Source organism: Erithacus rubecula (genome assembly GCF_903797595.1).
Source record: "Erithacus rubecula genome assembly, chromosome: 3".
In the NCBI taxonomy this organism is placed as follows: domain Eukaryota; kingdom Metazoa; phylum Chordata; class Aves; order Passeriformes; family Muscicapidae; genus Erithacus; species Erithacus rubecula.
Window position 1 is genome coordinate 32,951,304 of NC_136689.1, and position 26,006 is coordinate 32,977,309.

Genomic DNA, 26,006 nt, shown 5'->3' on the forward strand with positions numbered 1-26,006 from the left:
CCACTGACTTGTCTCGACCATACCAAACTTCTCATTTTCACATAGGATTCCTATCCACAACCACCCTCCCTGATTCTTTAAAGAGTTTCAGTATTACCCCTCCTCTGACTATTATCCACATGGTTTTCTTTTTTCTCTAATCAGTCCAACTTTGCTCAAGTTCTGAAGTTTGAATAGTCTGAATTTTGCTGCCTCTGCACACCACTTAAATTCTATTTTTTAAACATTTATCATCCAAATGCAGGTCCTTCTCCATGGTGGTCCTGGTACAACCATGATCTCAGTACTGGGCCGTAGCAGACAACCACAGCTCTAAGGTGTGTCTGTCTGTAACCCAAGGCCCTGTTTCATACAGCAAATCTGCAAGATTTTGGCTTAGCTTTACTGAAGAAACAAGTGTATAGAACAAATGCAAAACTCTGGTAGATGAGGGGAAAAAAAAAAAAAAAACCACAACAAAAAAACCCCCCACGAACATTAAACCTGAATACAGTGGAGAATCCAAGGATGGCAATTCAGCTAGATAAGCATCAGCCTGGTCCAAGGAGCAGTAGAGGCTGAAATATCTTTACCCTACCAAAGACTGCCTGACCAGCAAAGATATATCAGACAGCAGCACTGGGTGAGATATTCATTCTGAAACTTAGCCTAGGAAAAATGCTACTCCTCACAAGTGACTATGTGACTGCTGTGGATTCCTGAGCTCAGCATATCTTGCTCACATCTCTCTGTGAAGGAGAAAAGATGACCCAGGAGTCACACACCTCTCCACACTCACTGTCCCATTTTACTCCTCTCATCTAGTGCAGCACTATCAGTCATTGATACTGTCCTTAACATCTTTCTTCTCAATCCACATTTCTGTTCCCTGGAAGTCTTGTAGCAAATCCAACTGCAGGGATAAGTGCACTCAGCCCACAGCACACTCAGCACAATGACAAATGATGTAAAACCTGCCATACTATGAGTCTGATAGTTATGAGGGAACTATTTCTCTCACAATATCCTTCAAAGCTTCCCTTTTCCAAGATTTCATCAAATTGACATGAATAAATATCTCCTCCGTCCTTGGGAAAAGGAGGTTTTTGCCAAAATTCAATTTACTGATCAAAGACTTCAATTCACTTTTCTTCTTAAAGGTATGGGGTGAGGGACACCTGGACAAGACAGTACAGTACACTTACTCAAATGGCACCTTAAAAATTCTGCCTGAAAATATCCAGCCTAAAAGATAACAGGAGACATGAAGAATTCTGAGTCCAAATGACTAAAGCTTTACAAGTTTTTTCAAGTTTTACAATAAGAAACTGAACATGGGGTCTGGTACCACAATTATTACCACTGCCCAGTGTGGCTAACTTTCATCTGTATCAATGCTACTTAAACAATTCCAGAAAGTAAGCTTTGCTGAGTTCCAGTCATGGACATTTTGCTTGATCATTCTCCTATTTCTCCTTTTACTGTCTGTGACTCGATATTTTATAACACAGTCATTGTATAGAATACACATAATCCATCACTCTTGATGAAATCGAGTGGTTAGATTTCCCTAATTCAGAAATAAAAATCATAGTATGAATTTGAAATAAATTAATTGAAGCTAACATTTTGAAAGAAGAACCAAACTTTCATAAGAAAGTGCTCTTGAAAAAAAGCAAACATTTTTTAACTCATTCACCAATGACATTTTTAATTAATTTCAGGGGTTTTTTTTCTTTGTTGACAAAGACATAGAAAGTCTCAGATACAATGGCTAACAGAAGTTGAAGCTCTATTCTTCCCAAAGGCCTGGTGGCCAAGACAGAAGGAAATCTTTTGGCTGTGTGAACAATGAAAATTGTTTATATGTCTCACACAAAAAGCAAAATTAAAAATAACACATAGCACTCTAATACAATCCTGGGGCTCACAGAAAACATAAGTACACTCAAGCTACTGAAAAAGACAACTGCAGCAATATTAAGTATTTTTCCTTTTCTTCAACTTACTCATTAAATGTATTTATTAAGCTAATTGTCATGAATTTTGTTTATGGTGACTAAAATTATGTTTTGAACCTTATCACTTTAACTTATAAAACCCACCAGCTTCACATGAACTTTTCTACATGTAACTATCAGAGGAAGTCTACTTCAAAAATTTTTTACATGGATTAATCTATACTGAAAATACTGTACTGCTTAATTTCAGAATTTTATCAATCTTCATAATGAAAAAAATTAACCACCCAATCACAGATATGGTTTAATACAAATTTAAATGCAAAAATAAAGGAAGCATGGCAATTTTCTGAGGCATGTTGTCAAACAGTGAAACCAGTTTTGAATGACATATTAAGGTATTTTTATAATGGGAATGAGACAATAAGAACATAATAGTTCTTATTCAACTAGAATTAAGTACATATTATATTAACTGAAGTTTCAAAATAAGTCTTAAAGTTTTTAATATATAAGTCTTTTAAGCTAAACCTGATTTTTTTATAGTAAGCAGACCAACAGCTTAGCTAATAATTATTACATATTGTAAACACAATCCATGATTTTTTTCCCACAAATCCAAACGTACACTATTAATGATATCCAGACATCCCATGGACTACAAGCTAATATAAAGGATTTCTTAAGTGAAGAACCACACTGCAAGAAGATATGAAGCTGTAAGAATCCACAGGAGGGGCAGCAGGGATGGTGAGGGGCCTGGAGGGGAAGCTGTTTGTGAGCAGAGCCTGAGGCCACCTGGTCTGCTCAGCCTGCAGGAGAGGCTGGCACTGATCTCTTCTCTGGGTGACTAGTGACAGGACCCACAGGAATGGCCTGATGTTCCAGCAAGGCAGCTTTAGACTGGATATTAGACAAAGGTTCCACATCCAGAGGGTGGCTAAGCACTGGAAGAGCCTCCCCAGGGAAGTGACCACGGCACCAAGGCTGACAGAGTTCAAGAAGTGTTTGGACAATGCTCTCAGGCACATGGTGTGACTCTTGGGGCCATCCTGGAATAGGATTTTGATGATCCTTGTGGGTCCCTTCTAACTCAGAGACACAAACTTCTATCTACAGTGTTAAAAAGAGGCCACAATTGTTTTGGCATAGATTAGAAACCAATGGCACAAACTGTTCAGATCAGGTCTCCAAGGAACCAGGATCTATAGAAGAAAAAACCTTGCTCTCAGTACTCTTCCATCACTCCACAGACAGCCAGCTCCTAGTATTCCAGCATTTCCAGTTTTGCTTGGAATTAAGAGAGTGGAAATCTTAACTCTTAGCATGTGTAAAAACTGCATCCACTATTCTACTCTGTGGGGTACTCCAGTACCCACCACAAGAGATGGAAAGGATAATTAAAGGCTGACAATCCTCCTGCCCTCATGTTCTCCAGCCCTCACAATGGATCTCAGCATTCTAGTACAACACCACTGGATTTTCTCTCCTCGCGCTTCTAACTCCTTTTTAGCTAAGTGTGGAGTTTCAGCTATGACATTATTTATTATTTTCTGGGGTTGGCAGAATTGGCAAAGAGACCGTTCACAGTTGAGTTTTGTGAGTTTTTAGAAGTCTCAGTCTGCTGCCATGTTACCTGATACAGCTCTTCTAATGCAATTTTACAGGTTGATCTGCAAGCTGTTGTTGGGGTGATATTTCAATGTAGTGAATGTAGAAATGCATTTTAAAAATGCACTTTTCAAAGAGAGCAGAGGAAGGGATTGAAACTGTGGATGTCTTATCTGAACTTACACAGTGAAACCTACCACTAAGATGGATCTTCCACTGGAAAATTGTAAGCCTTAGAACTGGTAATTTTCAAGAATGCTGCTCAATGAATTCACCTTTTAAACTGCAACAACAAACTACAGCTAGGACACAACTTTCCCAAGACGTGAATTTAATAAGCAAAATTACTTTCTTGTTCTTCAGCAGCGTTCTTAATGACTTGCTATATTGACTACAGGAAGATGTTTCTTATCTAAAAAACTAAATTTTACCTGCTATTTACAATAGAAGAATTTTTTTTTTTTTAAAGGTTTACTTTTAAGAACAGTAAATATACTTTTTCTTTTGCCTCAGAACTGGTGGACCCACACTAAGAACACTGCATCCAATTCTGGGCTCTCCAGGACAAAAAACACAATGGAGATACTGAACTAACTCCAACAAAAGGACTATGAATATGACTAGCTGGAGTACCTGTCATACAAAAATAGGCTAAGGCTGGAGATTATTTAGGCTGGAGAAGGCTCATTGAGAATCTTCTCAGGGTGTAAATACCTGTAAGGGGAAGCAAAGAGAGCCAGACTTCTTAGTGATGCCTAGTGAAAGGACAAGAGCCAACAGGCAAAAACTGAAATAAAGTATAAGAACATAAGAATTTTTTTTTTTTTTTTCACTCTGAGGAAGAACAAGCAACAGAACAAGCTGTCCAGAGAGGCTGCAGACATTCCATCCCTGGAGATACTCAAAATCCAACCAGACACTGCCCTGAGTAACATACTCTGTCTGACTTGTTTCAATTTGCAGGGCTCGGACCAGACTAGCTCTAGAGGTCTTTTCCAATCTCAAGCATTCTGTGATTCCATTTTTAACAAAAGCAGAAATTATTTAGAAAACATTTCAAAATTAAAGAAAATTCAAGTCCTGCAGTTTACTTATTGTTCTTTAATGTAAAAAACTAAGATTACCACTAGAGTTTTAAAAGCCCACTGGTTTTCTTATCTCTTTTTCACAGCAAGTGTTATTAAAAGAACTGTCAGTATGTACTAGCAGAGAGGCTGTTTTTATGTAAATTTAAACAATTTTTACTATGACAAAGTAGCACTTTTATTTTTCCTCTTTTCATCTGCTCTGCATTTTCAGACATTAAATTGCTGCTTTTGCAGTTTTTACATACCTGTAGTTATGCATTCTCTCCAAAATGTAGAGAAACTTCAAATAAATATTACTGTTCTGATCACTCAATATGACTACTAAAGCTAGATACTGATTTTACTCACACAAACTTAATCTCTCAACAGATATTACATTTTCTTTCAAAAGAGGACATTGTAAGTATTTTTTCCTCAAGTGTTTTTCTTAACATCCCTCCATAAACTCATACACTGTGGCAGTTCAAGCTTTAAGGGGAAAAAATCTAAAAGTTCCTTTCTTCTCCTGTCATTTAATAATAATCCTGAAGGAAATAGCTCAACAAATAAGGTTATCCTTGTCACCAATTCTCATGCTGTTACTGAATCCTGTTTGTTATTCTTTCTCAATATGCCTAAAAATCCATTGTTCTATTTCAAGGCGCTCTTTTTTTTGCCACATTTTAAACCATTCTCAAGTAACTTAACTTCTCTTCTCAATTCTTGCACTTTTAAATGCTAACACAGAATATGCACTGCCAGGAAGCTGTCCCAGCAGGGTCTAGACTGGATTTCTTCTAGTTTTCATGTGAAATTTCAGATCTTTGTTCACTACTTCAAGGTTTACAGAATCAGCAAACTGGTTTGTCCTCTATTCATTACTCATTTACTCTTTACCTCATAGCCCTTCTTTTGTCTTGCTTCCTCTTCTCAGTTTCCTAGAAGCTCAGTTTTAGGTAGCACTTCCATATATTCACTTTTTTATCAAAATATTTTAAGAAATATAAGTACTTTAAATAGAAATATAATTTAATATCCTAAATGGCTCAGAATCAGTTGAGGTTGTCAAATAAAAAATTTCTGTGAACTTGCACAGATCCCTGACAAATAAAAAAAGCTATATTTTCTGTTCCATCTGCATAGTGTCAAGTTCAATAGGCATTTATAAAGCACACTACACATCCAGAAAATTCTTCCACAACCCTCCTTGTGTACTCAGAGTTTCTATACAAGTTAAAGGACACACAATTCAGAAATGCATATGGATTATTCTCCCTCAGAAATAGCCCTACAAAGGAAATGAGAATCAAATTCATAATTACCATGGATTCCACAATTTCATAAAGACACAGTTTAGAGATGAAAGTTTTTGTTTACTTTATTTGCCTTTCTCCAGGCACAAACCAGAAGTCTGTGCTCACACTTGGTTGTGCTAATGAGCAAAAATGCAGGCATGAGTCCCATCCATTAGCTTTTATGTTTTATTCACATGGAATGTTGAGCAGAGATGGGAATACCTAAATAAGAAGTTTGTATCACAAGGTCCAAAGAGACTTCCATTTTGAGTCCTGGGAAGGCTTAATACAGGAATACTTACAGAATAAAAAATTTAACTCCTCTCCACTATTTCCCTAGGCAGCAACATCAGCACAAGGCATAATTTGTCTCTGACTTTTACTAACAAGAACACTTTAAAAAGCTATTCAAATTTATGAGATTTTTAAACCCAAGGATAAACTCTGTCCACAGTTTACACTGAAGTGAGCACTTTAATCCATACAATATTTTCTTACCAAATTATAATCAACTTTCTGCTATGCAATTTTGGTGCTGCTATTGCTAGCTTTTATTGCTGCATTAAATTGTTAGCAAACAGCTAAAGGCTGCCAGAACAATTTCATAACATCTATTTCACTTTTAATAGTCCTTTGTAAGAAACAGCTCTGAAATTATTGCTTACATATTATGGTCAAATAAACACCAACAAATTCTATTGTTTAGCTTACTGCCATTAGGATTTTTGCAATTATTTTAGTTTTTATTACAACAATATATTTTAGAATTTAATAATTTAACTATCAGTCCAGTACTATCACTGTATTATATAAGTTTTTACTTCTATTTTCTCATGCTAAAACTGAGTGATGCTTCAACTTTTAGGTATTGGTATCATTTTCACCTTTGCCTATCACTAACATTTTGTTTTCCTATTAAAAACAAAGCCAAAAAAACCTCCTCAAAACTGGTTTAGCATATGTAAGATGTTGAAGCTTTTATAAAGTCCTGAAGTGCTATCAGTTGCCACACCGTTTTTCCAAGACACACCCTACTTTTAAAATCCAAGAGTACTCATTAGTTTTCAGGAAAATGGAGAGTTAGTTGCTAGTGTTTCAGTTTTAGTTACAAATATTTAAATTACAATAAACTCAGGTTATCTTTCCAGAATTTAAGACTATTTTAAATGTCAAAGTCAGCATGGCTTTTTGTTAACCATTAAATAATGTGACAGAAAACATATTCCAACATACACCTTTTTTTCAAGTAAGTTCCTGTATAACCAAAATTCTATGTTTATTTTCAGTGACTGCAAAATAAAATATTTTATATATATTTAGATGTCCTTTCATGGAAACAGAGTAACTTTCAAATACAGGAACCATTATCCAACAAATTGAAATTGGATGGGAGAAGGATAAAATAAATGAGGTGCCAAGAAAACTTCACACATCCTTAAGAAAACAAAAGCAAAATCTGTGTTTTTCAAAGATAGAATTGTATACTGTGCTAGAAACAAGCAAAGCCTTTCATCAGTTCTGAAACATGAAATACAAAGCTGCCAAAGGATGCATGTACCACACTTTAGACAAGTAATTCTTCTGTCCAAGTATTCTTACATGTATTACTTTAGATGTAGACAAGCTCCTGTATAGCATGAATGGAGAGACACTTTCTGTTTCCTCACTCAATAAAATTTTATCCTTTTCCAAGTGACAAGTGTTGACCTTTCATTGTATCATGTCTGCTCATGGTTTGCTCCCTTCTACAATCACTTCTAGCAAAATACATCAAAAATGACAAGCAGAAATAAGTGTACTACATGTGCTATATGATATTGCTGATGTGTAAGATTTCTGTGACTGCTAATTAGAAAGGATACTTTACTGAATTAGCATATTTGGTATGTGATTATTGCAAAGCAGCAACATAAATTAACCTTACACACCAAGGTGTTCAACATTGATGCTGGAGATATGTATATTTCTTTTTCCCCAAAATATGCACAATCCAATCTCAGAAACAATTTATATTTAGAGTGCTTTTGGTATTGTCTTTAAAGAAGAGATTTCTGAATTAGAATCCAAATGCTTGGCCACCTTCCCTCTACTTCCCTAACCCAACTTTTGTTTCTTTTTAATAAGAAAGGAAAAAGTCAGCAAAACAAAATGTCAACATTAAATCATTTCACAGCATTCTGTGTCAGAAATGTAATGGAAAATGTGCACATCATGGGAAAGGTTACTGTTCTTTCAGAACATCTTTTTATTTGGTTCAGGGCTCATCCCTCTACATAACTGTGCAGGCACTACCGATGGTTGTTCTCCCTGGGTTTAATTTGGCAGTTGAAGGATTGTGGCATTTTCAGGAAACCACAGTGCAGTGATTTTAGTGGTTATCCATCTGAAAGTGATGCTATGATTTAGAATAATTACTCTGTTTATGTGCAATGGTAAAAGTCAGTTACTACACCATATTCCAATGTCAGCTTACATTTTACTGCCTATTTCCCTAATACAACATCACATCAGCTGTCCAAGTCAGAATTAGAGGGATTTAGTGCTCCTGTTCCTCAGCAGTAAGTGCACATGCAGTACAGTAACATCACTGTACTTAGTTTAACTGACTAAGGAAAGTAACTGGGTAGGGAAAGGAGTGGGAGGGAACGAGATGAACTCAGCTAGTTAATCAAAGCACTGCACATTAATTTACGCTTGACCTTTGCATTGTTACAGTCAGTGATATGAAAAAGAAAAGAGAAACATATTAGTCTTTGCTAAGAGCTTTTTCATATTCCTGAAGAAAAATAAGCTGTTTTTTTTCTTTCTTGCATATCCTTTCCACAACCATTATTCTCAGAATTAAGTGAATTTCCAGGCCTTTTTCAAGATGAAATCTCTGATAGGCTTAAATATTTATCTGTAACTTTAAAACATTACTCAAGACAGCATAGCAAAATTCTTAAACTGCTTGTTTCTGATTTCCACAAGAAAATATTCAAAAAACATTTCTTCAAATGACAAGAATTAAAAAAAAAAAACCAAAAACCAAAAAACATTCAAAGGTAAATATTTAGGAAAAAATCTCAAGAAGAAGAATTAGATTGTTATGGGGTAATGATGTCCTACCTGGAATATTCAGTGATACTGAATTCCTTTCTTAATACAGAATCTTGACTTTGGAATTTTAAATGGCTTGATGCAAAAATTTAATTCCATTGAGACAAGAATGTTAAAGGATGACACAAAGTAACAGTAATAGTCTCAGCTGTTGTAAAGGAGATTCAGTTTCACTAACTGAAAGCAAAGCAAAACCTGAATCAAACCTTGCATACAGTACAGATGAAAAAAACCCAAAAATTAATGAAAAAAACCCACAAAAATTTATTTGATCTGTATTTTCAATGACCACAACACCAGGGAACCATGGTAAGACAAACAGACCAAATCCAGTGGACACCAAAATCATGCTGAAGTACAGGAAATAAACCTTACAATTCCATTCCTTTCCCCAACAAACAAAGACATTTTGTAAGAAGATTGATATTAACATCACATTTCTCAAATTATCTATTTAGCTGTTATTACATGCAAATTATTTCAGCTATTACAAAATAAAGTTCAATATTAAAACTGGATTTCTCTTGTTATTTACACTGCCAAAAAAGCAATGTTTGCCAAATATATTCTAATACTGAAAAAGCTTTGCAACTAAATGGGGTTTTTTATTGTTCTTTTTAGGTTTTTTTAACTGTTTAAAAGTATGTTCTCCAGTAAGAAGCTTTGCAATACCTCAGCCTATAGCACAATTAAGCTAAAAAGAACAATAATATCCCAAATACATGCAGATTATCTACAGCCTCTCAGGGAATACTACTATATGTAAAATTCCTGATTTACACCCATATTGGCAAAAAAATTGTATGCAACTGTGCTCCATTGATTCATCAATGAAATTACCATTCATGCCATTAGTACCATATAATGGTATTATTATGCCTTAATTAATAATGTGAAGAATAACTGTGAACAATGCTGAGAAAAGTGACTCAATATCCTTAAGCTCACTGTACCTCTAGTCGTTTTTCACATACAGGTTTCCTTGGTAATGCAAAAAACCTCAAAACACACCAAACCCATACTCTCACACTGCTCCAAGACAAAGTTAGTTTTGAATAGTGTAGAAGAAGTTTTGCACCCAAACTGCAGGTCACTTACTATCAAAACCTCACACAGATTAATTAACTACAGATTAAAGAAAGTAAAAGTATTGGGCAGCAGTAAAAAAAATTATAAAAACAGCCTGTGGAACAGTAAGCATTATTCTTTTGCATATTAATATTTCCTACTAATATAGTCCAAAATTTACACTACACTTCTGTAAAGAGATATTTAACTCAGAAAATTGACTGCACAGCTGCTCACTTGACACTAATTGTGACAACTCAAAACTGATGCTGCAACACAGCATTTAAATTGTTATTGTCTCCTGCCGTGGTCTTCCACCACATCATTTTATTACAGGGACATGAAAATTCTCATGTCATAAATTTTGTAACTATAAGTTTCAGTCTTGTGGCTTCTGTAGCAATGGCTCAGTTTAACAATGCAAAACAAGAGAATTGGTAATGAGTTTGACATTTGCTTTCTGAGTATGCTGCACTGTGAAATATTCTGATGTGATAAGCTCGCTGCACGGAAAGTGACTGAAGCAGTTTGGCCAGAATGAAGGAGTAAGTGACACATTTAAATGACAACTGAATTCAATTATTGGATGCAATTTGATGTAAGAAAAAAAATCTTAAGAATGCCTGCAAAAATAAGAACCTACTGACCCCATCCAGGTAGGTAATTTTGCAGTCATAACCTATTACTGGTAACCAGACTGGGAAACAATCTGATATGTCACGAGTCTCCCCTTTTCCATCACGAACTGCATCTTCAAAATCTGCATCTTGTTTCATTAAACTGTTTTAATCTTCAAAAAAACCCACCTCATTCAGTGACTGCTTTAGATAAAGAGGTCATTCATTACTTATAGTCAAGAACTTCTATATTATATTTTTTCATTTTATAAATTATTATAAATCCTAGTAGTTATAGGACACAAAAAAGGAGCAAAGGTCTCTGATATATATATATATATATATATATTTTCTAGGGCAAAGAGAAAAATAAAAAATAAATCCTGAGATACATAGCTCTCTGGGGAATAGATTACAACTGTGACATATAGTTTCAAGCTGTAATTTACAAACCCATGATTGCACCAAAGACTTGATTGAGCAGCTGTAACTGAAGGGAAAAAAATTATAACTATGCATTAAAAGTTCAGTAATAAAAAAATGGTAAAATATTCTTTGTTAGTGGAAAACAAAGTAACCCTGAAGAACGATTCTCTTATTTAAGAGTAGTTATCTTGTGTATTTTTGAAGTTCATAGCACTGGTATAGAAGCTTTCTGGATCAGCATACTTCAAATATCAATACTAAGAACTTTGGGCAATTACACTTATACCTGAAGAATATAAACTTCTACTGTTCACTAAGTTTCTATAGACTAAAATATGAACTTCAAGAAGGTCTGACTGGTAGATCAATGAACAGCTCAGAAAAGAATGTAAAGAAAAACAATGGGGGATGATCACACCACTCGCTCCTATTCACTTGTAACAGGAACACCAGCAAATCTCATCAAATATCACAATAATGCTCCAACAGAGTTTTAGAACTTTTAAACTCTGAAGAGAGACAAATATAAATTTTTCTTTCCAGTGTATTAATATGAAATGTCATTAAATAACCCCCAAAAAATCAAATAAACCCTTTTGTGGAGCATGTGGAGCGAATCATGTTTTGCATGATTTCATATCTGCATTTGATCAGAAAGCATGGTAAGCCAGATAACTTCTCATGCAGTTTTGCTCTCCTTTGAAAAATGAAAGCTCAATGCTTAACTTTACAGAAAAATAACATCAGATGGTCCTGTGTATATTTCCCAGCCTGAATTTCTTAGTTGTGATAACAGAATTGAATGGTAACAAGTCTTTCAACATGGGAATACCTCCAAAATTTCAGTTTTGGGCCACTCTTACACAGACTACACAGTATCAAGAAACAAATCAGAGATGGAACACAAAAACAATAAACAAAGAAAGACCTGAGTCTCTATTCTTCAGATGGTTTAAATTTCCCTAGGGGTTAAGCAGCAAAACAATCAAGGTAAAAGAGTAACATCAATTCACATTTTGCTGTCTCATTTCAGGAAAATAACAGACAAGCATACTAAAGAAATCCACTAGGTACCAGGTAAATAGACTGCTGCCTAATTAACAGAAAACCCAAGGGTCTGCCGTGCACTTTTTGCAAATGTTCCAGGCATGAACAGCTTCAGGTAGCTGGATAGCTCAAATCCAAACAAACCCAGCAGTCTTCTTCTAGAGAAGCCCTGAGTGACAGCACTACAAATCTTATTACCAGACCTATGCCTGACTTGTAGGCACCTGGAAAGACTGCCTCACAATGCCTACTATTTTTCTTTTTTAATGTCTAGCACATGAATTTACAGAAAGTAAAATGCAATGCAAATTCAGTTTGAATAAAGTCCTCTGAAGAAAATGTGCATTTGTCATTATATGTACTATCCTGCTATCTAGAACTAAAAAGAAACACTTTTCAAAAGGCAGTATGCAAAAAATTATCTAGCTGGTAACTCAAGAAACTAGAAAAGTTAACTCACAGAATTAATCCCTGAAAATTACATAGCAAGAATAAACTGCACAACTGAATGTTACATTTCCTCACATTCTCTTAGTTCATTTCAATAAAATAATGCACTTGCAATCCTCTGTAACATGTAAGATTGCTGCAAATTGTGGCTTAACTAACTAACATTTTCCTTGTGATTAATCCCTACATTAGTGGTCTTGAACTTCCACTCTAAATAATAGGCTTTCAATCACTATGATGGACTGAGAATTTTCTTGCAGTGCATTTAAAGTAATGAATAATTAATGTACTTGCTCTGGAATAAACTTCAGCTCATGAAGAGATTCAAAACTAACAGCTGAACAAGTAAGGAAGAAATCCTTAACTTGAAGTTTGACATGTCCCTTTGCATGGAAATGTAAGAAATAAAAATGAGAAGATAAACCTATACAAGACAAATACAATTAAGGAAATCTGGTGAGAGATTTTTGGGCAGATGATCTCCAGAGGCTTCAAAAGAGACTGTCTAGAATACTTTCTGTCAAAAGCAGAATTAAAGCTGACCACTGTGTGCAGCTAAGCATGCAACCTTTCATACAGTATAAATTATCATCCTAAACTTGATACATATATTTGTAGCACCAGAATTACAGAGGTTGAACATCTTTTAAGTAATTTCATGATTGGATGACTCATACTATAGTCAACTTTATAGTTATTTTTCTTCCATAGTTCTTTTGTTTAGTAAATATGACACTGCATCCATTTTCTTCTTTCTCCTTTCCTAACCCTCACCTTCCCTGTCTGCCTTGATACAGTGACTGTTTAGCACATTACACTTGCTTGAAAAGTGAGAGAGCAAAATGGGAAAAATAAGCACTTCTACATTTAGCTTATTTCCTAGTAAATATATGCATTAAAAGTAAATGCTGTATACATTCTTGATAATTTGCTTTGCAGATTTACACTTTTTGAATACTTTATAACCAGAATTCAAATCTATGTTTTCAACAAATTCTATTCTTTATTATTTCAAATACATGACCTTCATCTTTTTTACACTCTCTGTAATGCTGAAGTCATAATTTTGCTTCAGTTACTGCAAATCAAATGAAATGGAAAACTCTAACTTAACTGACAATACTGCAGAAAAATTCAATACATAAAACTACAAAAGAATGTACAACGTGCTTGCTCTAAATTGTTGGATGAAGAAATCAAATGTTTTTCAGGGATTTCTTTATCCTGATTTTGGCCCATACAAAAACGATATTCTATTCAGCTTTTCTGAAATGTACTATTGAGATGTCAATTTTATCTAATGCACTACATTCCAAAATACAACCCAAACATATCTTAAAGCAAACAACAGATAATGCATTTAATTTTTTTTTAGTAACAGCAGTTAGAAGGGAAGTCCTCCCTTGAAAGTTTTTAAACTAGATCAGGTTGTGGATTCTTCTTTAAAAAAGTGTTCTTCAAATTACAATTGCTTAAATTCATCTAATTTTTTTATTTTACCAAGCAGATTACACAGTAATACTGTGCTAGAAGCACTTTGTCTGTGCAGTGCTACAATATGAAGGGGAGGTTTTCCCTATTACATACTGAGCCATCTGAAAGACACTTCTTTATCCATGTTTCTACTAAATATGGTGGCTTTCTAAAGAGAACTATTGGGAAGGCATTTTTAAGGATTTGCATAAGTGAATTACAGCCTCATTAAGAAAAAAAAACCCACAAAGCAACCAAAACAGGAGGTACTTATGAATAAAGCAACTCCTCTGCAAGATCTATCATCCTAAGGAATTCAAGCAAGATTGCAATTAAGCACTCAGGAAACCTTTTAAATGTCTAAACTATATATGACTACAAAACATTCACATAATGAAAATAAAAGCATCATATCCAAATGCTTTTTGAAACAAACAGCAGAGGTCATCTCTAAGGAACAAACAGAACCTTTAAAATTATTTTCTGAGTTTCTCAGAAATTTACTGTTCACATCAGGCTTTAGAAACTCCCATACTTCAATGTATGTCTTCAATTTCCAGCAAATGTTGCCAATATTTGATTATTGGTTAAGACTGAGCAGTATGTTTTTATAGGTAACCTCTGGTTTCACAAAACTGTAGTTTCAAGCACACATTACAGCTCTTTTAACTCTTCTCTCTTTTCAAAAAGTGCTGTGTCTTCATGCCTGCCCCATATCAAACCTATCTGTGTCAAATATAAAATATTCTAAAACCTCCATCTTTTACTATTATTTCTCTCAAAACTCAATGACAGGTCATTTGAGTAAAAAGACACTCAAAATCCACACTTTTCTGTAATTACAGCTACAGCTTTGTCACTTATTTACAACGACAGAGATGCAACTTTGCCTCATTTGAGTATGTGGTTTCAATTAACTTTTCACTGTTAGATCTGTAAATCTTGACTGCATCACTTATTATTTCTTGCAAAAAGCTAAAATTGCAGGTTTACTTAGCTCAGCATCATTTACACAGATATGTATAGAAGAATTTATAAAATAAATTACAATAATTTCTAAAAAAAAAAAAAAAAAAGTCATCACATAGGTATCGCAAGACTGATCCTTTCTAGAGGACAAAACCACAAAAACTAAATTTCAGTTCCAGTGCATTCTACTATACTGAAAGAGCCTATCCATATTATCAGACATTCCTGATTAAGCATTATTTTGATGTCTGTAATACACACCTATGGCAAACTATTAGCATAAGTAAAAGCAACATGACAATAAATTTTAAGAAAAAAAATTGATTAAAGACATACTAATTTTTATCACTATAGTCAGGCAAAACTTGGTCAGTTAGTAAAGCATTATAATTAGTCAGAATTAAATGTACTTTTAAAGGAAAAATCATTCCATAGTTATTTACTAATTTTAATCCATATGAATAATATGTTAAGTAAAGCCATGGAACATGTAACAAATAATCAATCCCTTAGCCATCTAGTGCTACCCAGAAGCACCTAAAAGGGAGTCTAAATAAAAACCTTTCCAACAGTCCCACAATAATGCTATTCAAATTATACTTTTTTCCTTCAGATTAATTGCTAAATAAATTATTATTAGAAAATATAAATTTCTGCTGCATTATTTGAAACGTGAAAAAATTGCTTATCTTCCTGCAATCCTTACTCAGCAACTCTGGAGTGAGGGCCAACTAAATCATTCCTTAAATCTGCAATTTCACCTGTTGCATACTTCTGTTTAACCTAGTGATGAACCTTTATACTCAGAAAAATCCCTTGTATAACAAAACCACAACCCACATTTTCTTAGTTAGAGATGGGTTGGAAAGTGGAATAATTAAAATCCAGTAATTTTGGTGAAGACCAAAGATGATAATAAAGATCTGAGAAATTCTGGGCTTTACTAACAGATAGTGCCAAACAAACAGATATTGAAAAAAATACTTTGCTTTCCCTCCTTTCTTGCTGAAATTTCTTAATCTTAAATTTCTAAAAGTTTCTACCACCACTCACAAAGGAGTCCTGCATGATGGCACAGGCAGGAAAAAGCACCAGGGCAGGCACTCCTACCACATTGTGACAATGGAGAAGAAAATAAGCTTCTGAAAACTTTCTCTGATATAGCAATACTCTGTGGATCCCTTCCCTACACATCTTAGACTGCAGAGTTAACATAATTTAGTAATTATCAAAAATAAGCCTACACAGCTCTTTAGAAGCAATGGTAATCTGCACTGGATAAAGTTGAAGCTATTTATAGGAATCATCTGAAAAAAAGCAAGTTTTAAATTTAAATATTTTTTTAAAAAATTAATATGAAAAATAAGAAGATTTAAAGAAATATTTTTCAGAGAATTATGAACAAAGGATTAGAACATAACAAACTCCTTCTATGCAGGAGTATTGTTCAGTTTCTAATTATGAGGATGATTTTCAGGATAACCTGTTGGGTTTTGGCATGTACTATGTTTATTTTTGGCCCATCTAAATTACTACTAAAACCTTTTCCTCTAGTAAACCAGACATAACATTAATTTTATACCCTTATTTTTTAATTGCAATTTAAAATATACATCTCCTTATGGCATTTTCTCATCTTATCCTTTATGCCTTCCAATGCAGTATTTTTAACATTTTCTAGAAAAACAAGAAAAAAAACCTAATTCCCTGCCTTTTTCACAGTAAAACACAGTACATGTTTTACCAGGATTCCTTCCCACAACAAAATGATCTTCCTGTATCTTTCATTTCTTGCAAACTATAGGGCTTAAGAAAGCCTTTTATCTTATGAGCAGATAAAAACCTCCTGCCACCAGCCCTCATCAGTTAAGTGCATGAACAATCCCTGTAACACACCCCTCTGCTTCACAGTCTGGTTCTGAGCAGGATCTAAGATTACCCAGCAGAAGTAGCCTGTATGTATGAGAGTCACACAGTTACTGATGAGCTTGTACAGGCACTCTGCCTCCAATGTGAAAATACCTCTACATTCTGCCACACAACCTTGAAATTTTACCAACTTCTATGGTAAATCATATGCTGTGGTTGACACTAAGATCAGCTATTCTAAGTTTGTACAAGACATCTGTACCTGTGAAATATCCTGATTATAAAGATATGTGTTGCCTATGTTATCAGTGATTCTGACATTTCTCATAACTCTGACTCCCAAAAATAAACTAAAATACTTAATCTGGAGTACTCCTTCCACGTAAAAGTAACAATTATATCTGACCTAAAGAGAAGAACTTGTCTAGAAAGATCCTGTGGAAGCAGACAGTCCCTAAATACAACACACTTTTAAAATGTGAATTTATCATTTTAATGAAATCAATTAAAATCCACCTTCTGATTGATAAGGTCCATGATTCTTCTTTCAAGAACTGTGAACAGTTTTTACAGCTTTGCAAAGAGGCTACAATGAGAGTTATGAAGTCAAAACCCACAGAAGCTGTGGTCAATGGTAGCTATTTAATAGCAACTATTCTACACTTTAATTAGATTTCTGCACCTACTAAAACATCATTCAATGTCTTTTTTTTTCATTTCTGTTACAGATAAGAAACATGATTATTTAATTCTTTCATGACCTACATTAATGAAGGTAGCATTAATACCTTTTTAAAAACATAAATTCTTCATAATCCACATTTCAGCTCATAAAATTATTGATTATATTAATTTAATTACTTTTAGGATGCTCATGTAGCTTTAATATCATTAAAATATTGGTTTATCTTTCTGACCTGCTCTAAAACATTGACAATTAACCTGATGAGAGCAAATTAATTCTTCTGTGCTAGAAAAACAGATTATCTTACTTATTTAAAATATAATTTTTTTGGCAGATCAGTAAGTGAATTGAGTCAGTATTTTGGATGTAATGTTACCCCTAAATAAGGAGAGGAAATTTACTGTGTTTTCAAAAAGTACATTTTCTTCATTTTAATCACAACAAAGTGATAGAGATGGGCCTTTAACTTCTCATAAGGTCAGAGTACCAAACTTACCTGACTAGATTTTCATTGTCCCCAGTGCCTTTGCAGGTAGCACACTCAGTCCTTAAATCCTCTGACTTGGGCTTCTTTTGCAGCACAGACTGTCGTTGCCTTCTTTCTCTGGGAATACGTTCCTGCCACAGCAGAAGGCAAAAAGAAAGGAATGGGGGAAAAGGAGGGAAGGAAAGTAAATAATTTCAATTATGGCATGGAAAGTAACACTTCAGCCCAAAGTTTAATTTTTTGTGCAACTATTAAAAAAACAAACAAACAAAACACTATATTCCAACCTCAGGTTTTTCTTCTTCAGGCACAAAGCTTCGTTTTCGTCCTCTAGTTCTCTAGAAGAGAACATATTTAAAATTCAATGTTAGGTAACAGAATGCTTTTGCTATTTATCTATTACACCTAATGAGAAAAACATATCACAGGAAATAATTTAAAGCATTACCTACAGAACCACAGCCAGACAACTACACTAATGAGTATTAGGATTATAGCTTCACATTGTGAATATAGATCTACAGAACTGCCCAAAAAGTAAATATAAATACTTGAGTATGTTAAGTCTTATTCTTAAAAAGACTGTCACTAGAATTACAGATCTCTTACATACTTTACACAAACTTTCCAAAACTAGTAATTTGAAAACTGATATGAACAGTGGATTAAAATAAACTCACTGAGCACTAAAATGTGCTCTATTAATAAGACAAGTGATAAGATTTTTTAAAAAAATTAAAGAACTTCAGCAAAACAGAAACACAAAATAACTTACAGATTTTGAGGAGTAACATGAATTAAAACTTTCACACTGAAGCTTAGTACAAATGGTGTAAGGTGGATACTCATAAAGCTTTAGCACATACCAACATATGACTGGCACACAACAGAGGTTTCTGATGATTCTACACAAAAACTAGAATTTTTTTGAGTATTGCATTTGGCCAAAAAAAGTAAAAAGGCATGGACCCCATGGACAAGGGGTATCCATGGACTTTAACAGTGAGCACTAAAGGTTTACAAGCACATTTTATGTTATTACATCCAACTTGCATGAGTTCAGGTTCAGTCAGTGCACTCCATCTTTGAAACAGCAGCATTATTAACCTGCCTGTGTTATAAAACTGCCACAAGCTGACAATATCACTCTTTCCTTCTTGTTTAAAAATGAAAGCATAATAGAAGGGATGTGGAAGGAAATAAGAAACATTAGAGACTATTCCAGCAACCCAAAATGTCTGACACACAGACACTAATAACATAAATACAAAAAACCCCATGAAAATGCTTGTTTTTATGGGAAAGAATCACCACATTAGGAAGTAATTTATCATATGATAAAGAAAAGCTCTTAAAACTTTTTTTGAAGCAGCTGGTGTTCACTTCAGAAAAAGTAAAGAACAGATCATCAAAAAAATCTTAGACAAGTTTAGAAGCACAAGCAGTCATAAATTCAATTCCAAAGAAGCTAGCAATATAATATTTGGGTCCTCTTTGAAGATGATTTATACTAGCTTCAAATTAAAGACAGTTCTCTATTTTAAACGGTTTTATAGATTTAAATACTGCTACACTGCAAATAAACCTGCCACTTCAACACATCTATGCCTTTATACTTATTAACATAAACAGATCAAAATCTGCATAATATTCTGCTTTAGGAAGATTTTCGTGTTTTAGACAAATTTAACACTCTAGTAGCACTGATGGTAGCAGAATAGAAAATGCTAGTCTTTTTCATGGTTCTTTAGAATATTTTAATTCTCTTCCCCACGTTTCCCTAAGGGTGATTTATTAAAAAATGTAAACTATTATCTATTTAATATATATATCAATATTTACTATACATTTACTAATTGATTTGTTCGACATTCCACATGTCACAGAGTAGTGCCAAAATTTGGAAAAAAAAATTATTTATTAATTGATCAATGTAATATTAGACGTATCAATGTAACATGGACTAGGTGTCAACTATGTGTTACACAATTCAAAGCCACTGCAAATTAAAACTAGAAAAAAAAAGTTTAATCACACATCAGCATACTAACTAGCAATTTTATTACTTTCAGCCTCTGGAATGAGTCCTAAGAACATCTACAGACTTTGACAACTTTAAGCTATGGAGGCTCTCCTGAATGCAGCTGTGTGGAGATTATAAAGAAGTAGGTATAATGGTGCATGCCAATAAAGGCAGGGTCCTCACTCCTCATGCTTAAGCAGCAAGAAACAAAGAATGCATGCCTTGTACCATCAGAGTAGTGTTACCTTGAAAACTGATACATAATTTGGAAATCTAGGTTACAATGACATTACTTTTGACTCTAAACTGAAGGCATTACAAGTTTAAGGAATTTTAAGGAATAATGAAACATATTTAAACTTCAGCAAAATGAAGATAAAAGGTTTATAAGTAATTTAGCCATTTTTGCCAAGAAAATGTTGTTTTCCACCTGTCTGCTATATAATCTGTGATGTGTATGACCAGGAATGTCATATTAAATTACACCTTCATTATGCTTTCATTAGCTTTCTAAACCTTCAAACATATTTGAGTTTTCTCAATAATCACTAGAAAACAAACATTAAAATCAACATCTTTAGCACATATATTTGTAGGATATTTTATATGCTTTGAAATTGCAATTTTTTTAAACGGACTTCCATAGTTAAACATATTTTCAGTGCTTCTGCTCAGGTCATTTTACTATTGACAGCATTCAACATCGAAGTTAAGATCAAATTAACAATTGAAAATTGAATATTCTTTGATTTTCAGCAACAGCCCTCCAGCAATTTGATATTTGCAATTTCACATATGCTGTCACTAAAGTGACCTTACAGGTTAACAGAAAAGAATCAGGTAAATCTGGATTACTTTGTTCAATATTATTTATTGTTGTTTGCCTCAAAGTACTGTATTTTAAATTGCTTTGAATAATTTCTGTCATTAGGAGGCTCAGAATGAAAACATCAGAGATCACAAATATAAAACACTAGCGCTGCATATACTTGCCATGAACAATTCAAGATTTGTTATTTAAAAGCAGCTAAAGGAACCTTGCTATTAAATGGCATATATACATCTGAGATAAACTTGTTCATATTCAAAACTTATGATGCTAGTCCAACAAAAAATGCCCATAAAGACAGTGGGTTTTTTTAAAATCAACATACCTGGAAATTCAATACTACAGAGATACCTTCAATTGAGGATTTCCCTACATCATAAAAGGCACAACACGGTTTTGTGAAATTTGTCCCTGCATTTTCAAAGTATTCAAACAGTAAGTAGGGAAAGCAAAGTCATGTTAGCAGCACTCAAGCAAAATCTCAATTAATGTCAGTGATATCCCAGCAGCTTTTTTATTTTACTGCAGAAGGTAGAAATGCTGTAAAACATCCAACATTTGGGATGGACAACTGAGTCCAGATAAAAACAGAGTAAGGTGTGGATTGGAGAGAGACAACCCACACATGGCAACTGCAACAAGGTGACACTTCAGAACAAGAGTAATTTCAAAAAAAGTACTGAACAATGTAAAGTGGTTCAAAATATGGACCTACAAAATTTTCTTCCTGTAGAAATAAAAGACATCTGTGAAAAATTATTTCAAATGTTGACATTTAAAGACTGCTGACTGGCAAGTCTTTGGTTGCGTGTCATCCTAAGTTCTGTACATACACAGCTCTGGAATTCATTCAGTGGGCACTACAGTAAGGGCAAAGTGAGCCATGTGCTCAGACACTTCCCTTACAAGTAACAGAAGACTCCAGCCACTGAGCTCTGGAGCCCACAGCATCAGAGTGGAATCACTATTTCAGTTACTACACAGGCAAGTGACAATTTAAAATTAGATGTCTATAGCTTGGGGCTGATTCTATATAACCTTAACTGCCCCAAAATCTCAGACAAACATGCCAAGGTCATAAGGAGTGCAGACTCTTCTTTCCTCTCACAATTAGGGCAGCGAAATAATACAAATAAAGGAATGAAATGACATAAAACCCAGTTGAATTAATAAAATTTGACCTCCTGATACTATACCACTATTTTTTATTCCTCCCCTTCTCCAGTGACTTCTTAATCTCTTCTTCTCTAGCGCATCCAAACCACACCTCCCAGCGTGTCCTGTCATTCTCTGTGTGTTCCCCAACTAAAGAAAGAGCCTTTCCCATACTCACACTTCATCCTTCCCATTCACATGCTCTAAAAAATACCCCAACACTTAATTACCTTAGGCATACATAGCTCTCAATCAAATATTGTAATAATGGGTCTACCAATTACTAAAGGCAATGTTACTATAGTAGTAGGCAACCAACTAACTTATTTTCATTAGGAAATCAAGTTAAAACCTATAATTATTTGAAATAAACAGTTCAAAGATTTAGCTGCTGCATCACAAAGAACATAACTTACACTGAACTGAAAGAGAAAAATAGTACCTTATTTCATTAGAAATACATTCCAAAGTAATCTGAGCAATCCAAGAAAGGTCACTGAATTAAAATTTAGATGCCAGCATAAAACAGAGTTATTTTTAAACAAGAATAAAAGAAACACTTTGATAAAAAAGTTAAAAATTACAAAAGATAAAATAGACTAAACTTTTATTAGTCTTTTTTTAGCATAACATTTCGAGGGGAAAGCCACACCTCATCAAATAAACTGCTCTTGACTCTTTAAAATCCTGCAAGATTATGTTCCTTGGGTAAAGAAACTGAGCTGTATGACTCAATGAAATCACCAATATGAAAGCAAGCCATCTTTTCCAAGAATATCTTACCATAGCTTTACCTTTCATAGCAATTTTAATGACAGTCCTCTGAAAAGAGAAATCTAAAGATTAATAATGTCCTTTTGTGTCTTTTACTTCAAGGCTTACTATTTATGGAGGTTAGAGAACCATTCCACAGTATCAAGGTACACCTCATTTCACTTATTTCAGTTATTTCATTAACTCCTGATTTTTCCTTTACCTTCCTTGCTCATTGTTTTAAAATTTCTCACAAAACCTTACAAGACTCCCCAGAGAGATGCAGAGGTGGGCATCACATGCAAACAGCTATCAAATCTGGAAAGAGAGAGAAGTAGGAAAACCCCTAACATTGGATTGTTCCTGTCTAATCTAATTTGTAATTACCTAAATTGACAGTTACTACAATATCCCATAAAATATGCATAATTTTAAAATATATAATGCAAGTAATAAAACACAATTAAGAATAAATATTAGAGAAAGAAAAGAAGAAAAAATAAGAGAACTAGAGCACATACTTCCATAGCCAATGGAAAGCTAAAAAATTGGTTTCTTTCAGCCATCATGTTTTGTGTCACAAAACTATCCATCTATGCTGTACAGGACTCTGCTGTTACAGAGTGGAAACTTGCATCCTGGCATAGGGAATTAAGAGTCAGGACTTCAATGGCTAAAAAGTAGAATACCAACACCATAAATTAATAATGAATGATAAAATCATAAATTATGCAGTCTGACATATATCAAATGAATGAGGGAGTGAACTCAAAACACTTTAAAAAAAATCAGAATATTAAAAAACACTATCCAAAACTGAATGAAAATATGCTGAGGGAAAATGTGAACAACAAACCCAATAGGAGAAGAAGAAAGACTGAAATGGGAGTCTCCATTTTGACCTTGGAAAAGCTAGAAGCAAATGCTTACACTTAGTATTCTTGTTCATAAGCAACTGGACAGCAATATGAAACATATAAAATGAAGAAGATTTGAGAATGTATTGACTGTAAGATTTTGAATATTCTCAGAAAAATAAATTCCATATATGAGAAAAATGAAACACATCTGTACAGAACATACAAAGCCTAGGATGAACCCTACAGTCATTGAAAGGAAACAGACTGTTTGCAAAAGGAAACAAAGCAGCAAAGCAAAGCTGCAAAGGAAACAGTCTGTTTGCCATCACTAACAGATGCAACAAGTTGGTAGGTTAGCTTCCAGGTGGGAAAGCACAATGGTGAACAGGACAGAACAGGGGCCCACATGACCCAAAACCACTATGGCTGTCACCAAACCTCATTGTTATGTTTCACTGTTCATGCTTTAAACCAGTTCATCCAAAGACAGCAATAGAAAGCAGAATGCTCCCTTGGAGCACTTTTGCTTTGCCAGTTGGAAGGAAAAAACCCTACATGATTGATCCAGAACTTCTAAACCAAGCAAAATGGGAGAGGTGATTCCCAAGAGTCAGAAGTATATGCTCCTCATGAGCTTTTTTCTGAAGTGATCCTAGAGGATAAAAGAGTATACTGTAACCTATTTTTTTTTTTTTCCCACAAGAACATATAGAAGAGATACCAATGTCAACAATACACAGAAAAGAATATGAAATACTGAAAGCAACTTTGGTAAGTGGCAAGGGTTCAAGTCCACTCTACATGAAGCGAACTAAAATGGTTCTGGATTTGATCTACTGTGTCACAGTTTTCCAGAAGATTAATGGAACTTTCAAAACATTCTCTGAGAAATAAAATATAAATATAGGAGGGATAAGACTATAATGATATTTAAGATAAACTTGGATTTTCAAAACTATTGATACTATAGTAATTTCTTTGCAGAAAGTCTGCAGCAGTTTTGTCTGTGTTGTAATTTTAACACAGCAAAATGTGAAGAACTTAAGATGCTTTGATTTTTGGAGATCTATAAACTTTGCATTTCTTGTCAGAAATAACAGCACATATTGATTTATGTTTCCTTGACAGACCTGCGGCTACAGTGACTGCTTGAAAAAGACACAGCTATCTTTCACACATGCTGAAATGCACAGCAGAGAGGATCACTAAGATTACACCCATGTTTTAATTCTGGATCCTATCTAAATTCTTCATACATTTTCATGACTATCTTATGTCAAGTTGTGGCTGACTTGCTAACAAAACATCCAAACATCAACTCTCTCACTTATGCAGCCTTTATCATATAGTGCTAAGGATAATCTAAAGACAAAAAAAAAAAAAAAAAAGTAAACATTAGAAATCTATATAATCATTCCAAACAAAGAAGTCAATGCAGAACAATTTCATTACTACAGAACAGAGGAAAACTTTGATATGAAACACAAGCAAAACAGAATCTCTCAGAAAATGAAGCTGGAGAAACTTTCACTATACCACAAAAGTGACTTAATGAAATCAGTTCACTGTAAATAGCATATTTAAAACAAACCACAAAAGCCTGTGAAAAAAGTCACACAGGCAGAAACTGCACAGATAATGTGATCTTTATCCAGTTACACATTAACAATGACCATTTTGCCAAGACAACAGTTTTAAATGCATGACATCATCCATTCCTTATGAAGAGTTAGATCACAAACTTCCTTTGCCAGTTAAAAGGCTATGGTGAAACCAGTTGCAGAAAGAATTTCTTTTGACTCCTTTTGCTTTGTTAAAAGGCAGGAGAAATGTTCAATTGATGGCATTACACAGACATAAAATAATTTCAAATAAAGGTAAGGACTGTCATGTAGACACCAGATGGCACACTTGCTCAGTACAGATCAAAGTATCTTAAATGGCACATATCACAACTATTTTAAAAAAAATCTCTGAAATAATTATTAAATTTTCCAGAAAAACGAGAGTATAAAAAGAGAACTGTAAGACAAAAAGAAACACCAGTAAATCAAAGGATGATTATAAAAAGAAACAAGTCAACCACGAACTTCATTATACAAAATTACAATTTTTATCTTTTTTTTTAGTTTCCTTTGTCTTGAGAACTTTTTTTCCAGAAAATCAAAAATTTTGCAACATTCTTGCTGTCAAGCAAAACTATCACGAGTCAATCAATTAACTTGCAACTAGTGTTTCTCAGGCTTGAACAAGTAACAGAATTGGAGAGAGAGCAGGCTTCTG

At 34.1% G+C, this 26,006-nt stretch overlaps 1 protein-coding gene across 6 annotated transcripts in view; it reads right to left on the minus strand.

Moving 5' to 3' along the window:
- The window catches only part of PHF14 (PHD finger protein 14), a 161,669-nt gene that overhangs the window by 77,934 nt on the left and 57,729 nt on the right, over positions 1-26,006 (minus strand). For all 6 annotated transcript variants that reach the window (XM_079301598.1, XM_079301599.1, XM_079301596.1 and 3 more), the window contains 2 exons: positions 18,391-18,441; positions 18,113-18,234 (listed from right to left, as the gene is read on the minus strand). In XM_079301598.1, the coding sequence (XP_079157724.1) occupies positions 18,113-18,234; positions 18,391-18,441 (173 nt within the window). The remainder of the gene's footprint in view (positions 1-18,112; positions 18,235-18,390; positions 18,442-26,006) is intronic.